Source organism: Camelina sativa, chromosome 11 (assembly GCF_030686135.1).
Source record: "Camelina sativa cultivar CO46 ecotype springtype chromosome 11, ASM3068613v1".
NCBI lineage: Eukaryota > Viridiplantae > Streptophyta > Magnoliopsida > Brassicales > Brassicaceae > Camelina > Camelina sativa.
In genome coordinates, this window is record NC_141890.1 from 26,135,945 (window position 1) to 26,137,379 (window position 1,435).

The following is a 1,435-nucleotide window of genomic DNA, read 5'->3' on the forward strand; positions in this document are numbered from 1 at the left end:
TACACAACTTGTGAAAGCAATCCCTCTGGACGCCGAAGAGATGGGTTCGGATGGTGGGACACTTACCCCTAACAGAATATGTTTGTTCGGAGGGCGAGATGCTGGGCTCGGCTTGTCTCCTTTGCTTTAGTTCGGAAGTCGGACTGCAAAATTATTCTTTGGATTCGGCTAACCATTCTGTCCAAACTAAAGGCGGGTGCAAAATAAATACTCTGGGTTCGGCTTATCCCTATAAGAGAAAGATCGGGTGAGAAATAAATACTCTGGGTTCGGCTTATCCCTATGTATGAAAATTAATGCGTTATGATGCAAGGTATGGCCCCTCCCATTGAGCACCGAGTTTACCGGCCTTGACTTCTCTGGTAATTTCAAAAACTTCTCGTAGGACCAAATAGCCCTCGTTGAAACGCTGCTGACGAACAGTCTTATTGTAGTACCGAATTGCTGCGTCTTCGTAGTGTTGAATCCGGACTAGAGCGTGGTCGCGCAATTCTTCAGCAAAGTCGATGTGATCGATCACCATATCATTGTTAAGGTCAGGTTTATCGACCATCATGGTGCGGCGAAGTGTTGGGACACCTGCTTCTGCTGGAGCGAGTGCCTCATTCCCATAGGCCAGAGAAAAGTTGGATTGCCCCGTGGACCGCCGCGGGGTTGTGTGGTAGGACCATAATACGCCATCGAGATGGTCTGACCACACTCCCTTTTTTCGCCCGTGTCGTTTCTTCAGTCGATCGACGATCGATTTATTTGTAGCATCGGCTTGACCATTCCCTTGAGGATATCGAGCGGTCGAGGTACTCAGACGAATTTGCCACTTGCTCAAGAAACGTCTGATGATGAGCAAAGTGAACTGCATGCCGTTATCGGTGATGATCTCGTAAGGGAGTCTGTGACGGCATATAACGTTTTTCCATATGAAATTGGTTACGTCCAAAGATTTTATTTTAGTGAAAGACTCCGCTTATACCCATTTGGTGAAGTAATCGGTTAGTACAAGGATGACATTCTTGGACCTCGACGGCGGCAGAGGTCCTACAAGGTCCATGACCCATCGCATGAAAGGATACGGAGCTGTATCGGTATTCAGCAGTTCGATCGGGACGTGTCGCATCGGCCCGTGATGCTGGCAAGCCTCGCACTTTGCCGAGAAGGCTTCACAGTCAGCAATCATGGTTGGCTAGTAATGACCGTCCTTCTTGATTTTTAAAGCAAGTGCGCATCCGCCAGAGTGGTTGCCACCTTCACCTTCGTGTACTTCCATCATGATTCGTTCAGCCTCCTCGCGACTAATGCAGGTAAGGAGTACCCCGGACAAACTGCAGCGAAATAGTTCCCCATCAAAGAGGATATATTTAGCGCTTCGGGCTTTTAATCGCCGGGCTGCCCAGTGATCCGGCGGAACGATTCCGTCAGAGATATAGAGCTTAATCTC

General features: G+C 48.7%; 1 protein-coding gene across 1 annotated transcript; it reads right to left on the reverse strand.

Moving 5' to 3' along the window:
* Positions 1–301: 301 nt before the first annotated feature.
* LOC147934407 (uncharacterized) lies at positions 302–1,174 on the reverse strand. The gene is made up of 2 exons (XM_087472618.1): positions 1,017–1,174; positions 302–890 (listed from the first exon to the last, which is right to left on the reverse strand). The coding sequence occupies exons 1-2, from the start codon at positions 1,172–1,174 to the stop codon at positions 302–304; spliced, it is 747 nt and encodes a 248-aa protein (XP_087328744.1).
* Between the last annotated feature and the right edge of the window lie 261 nt (positions 1,175–1,435).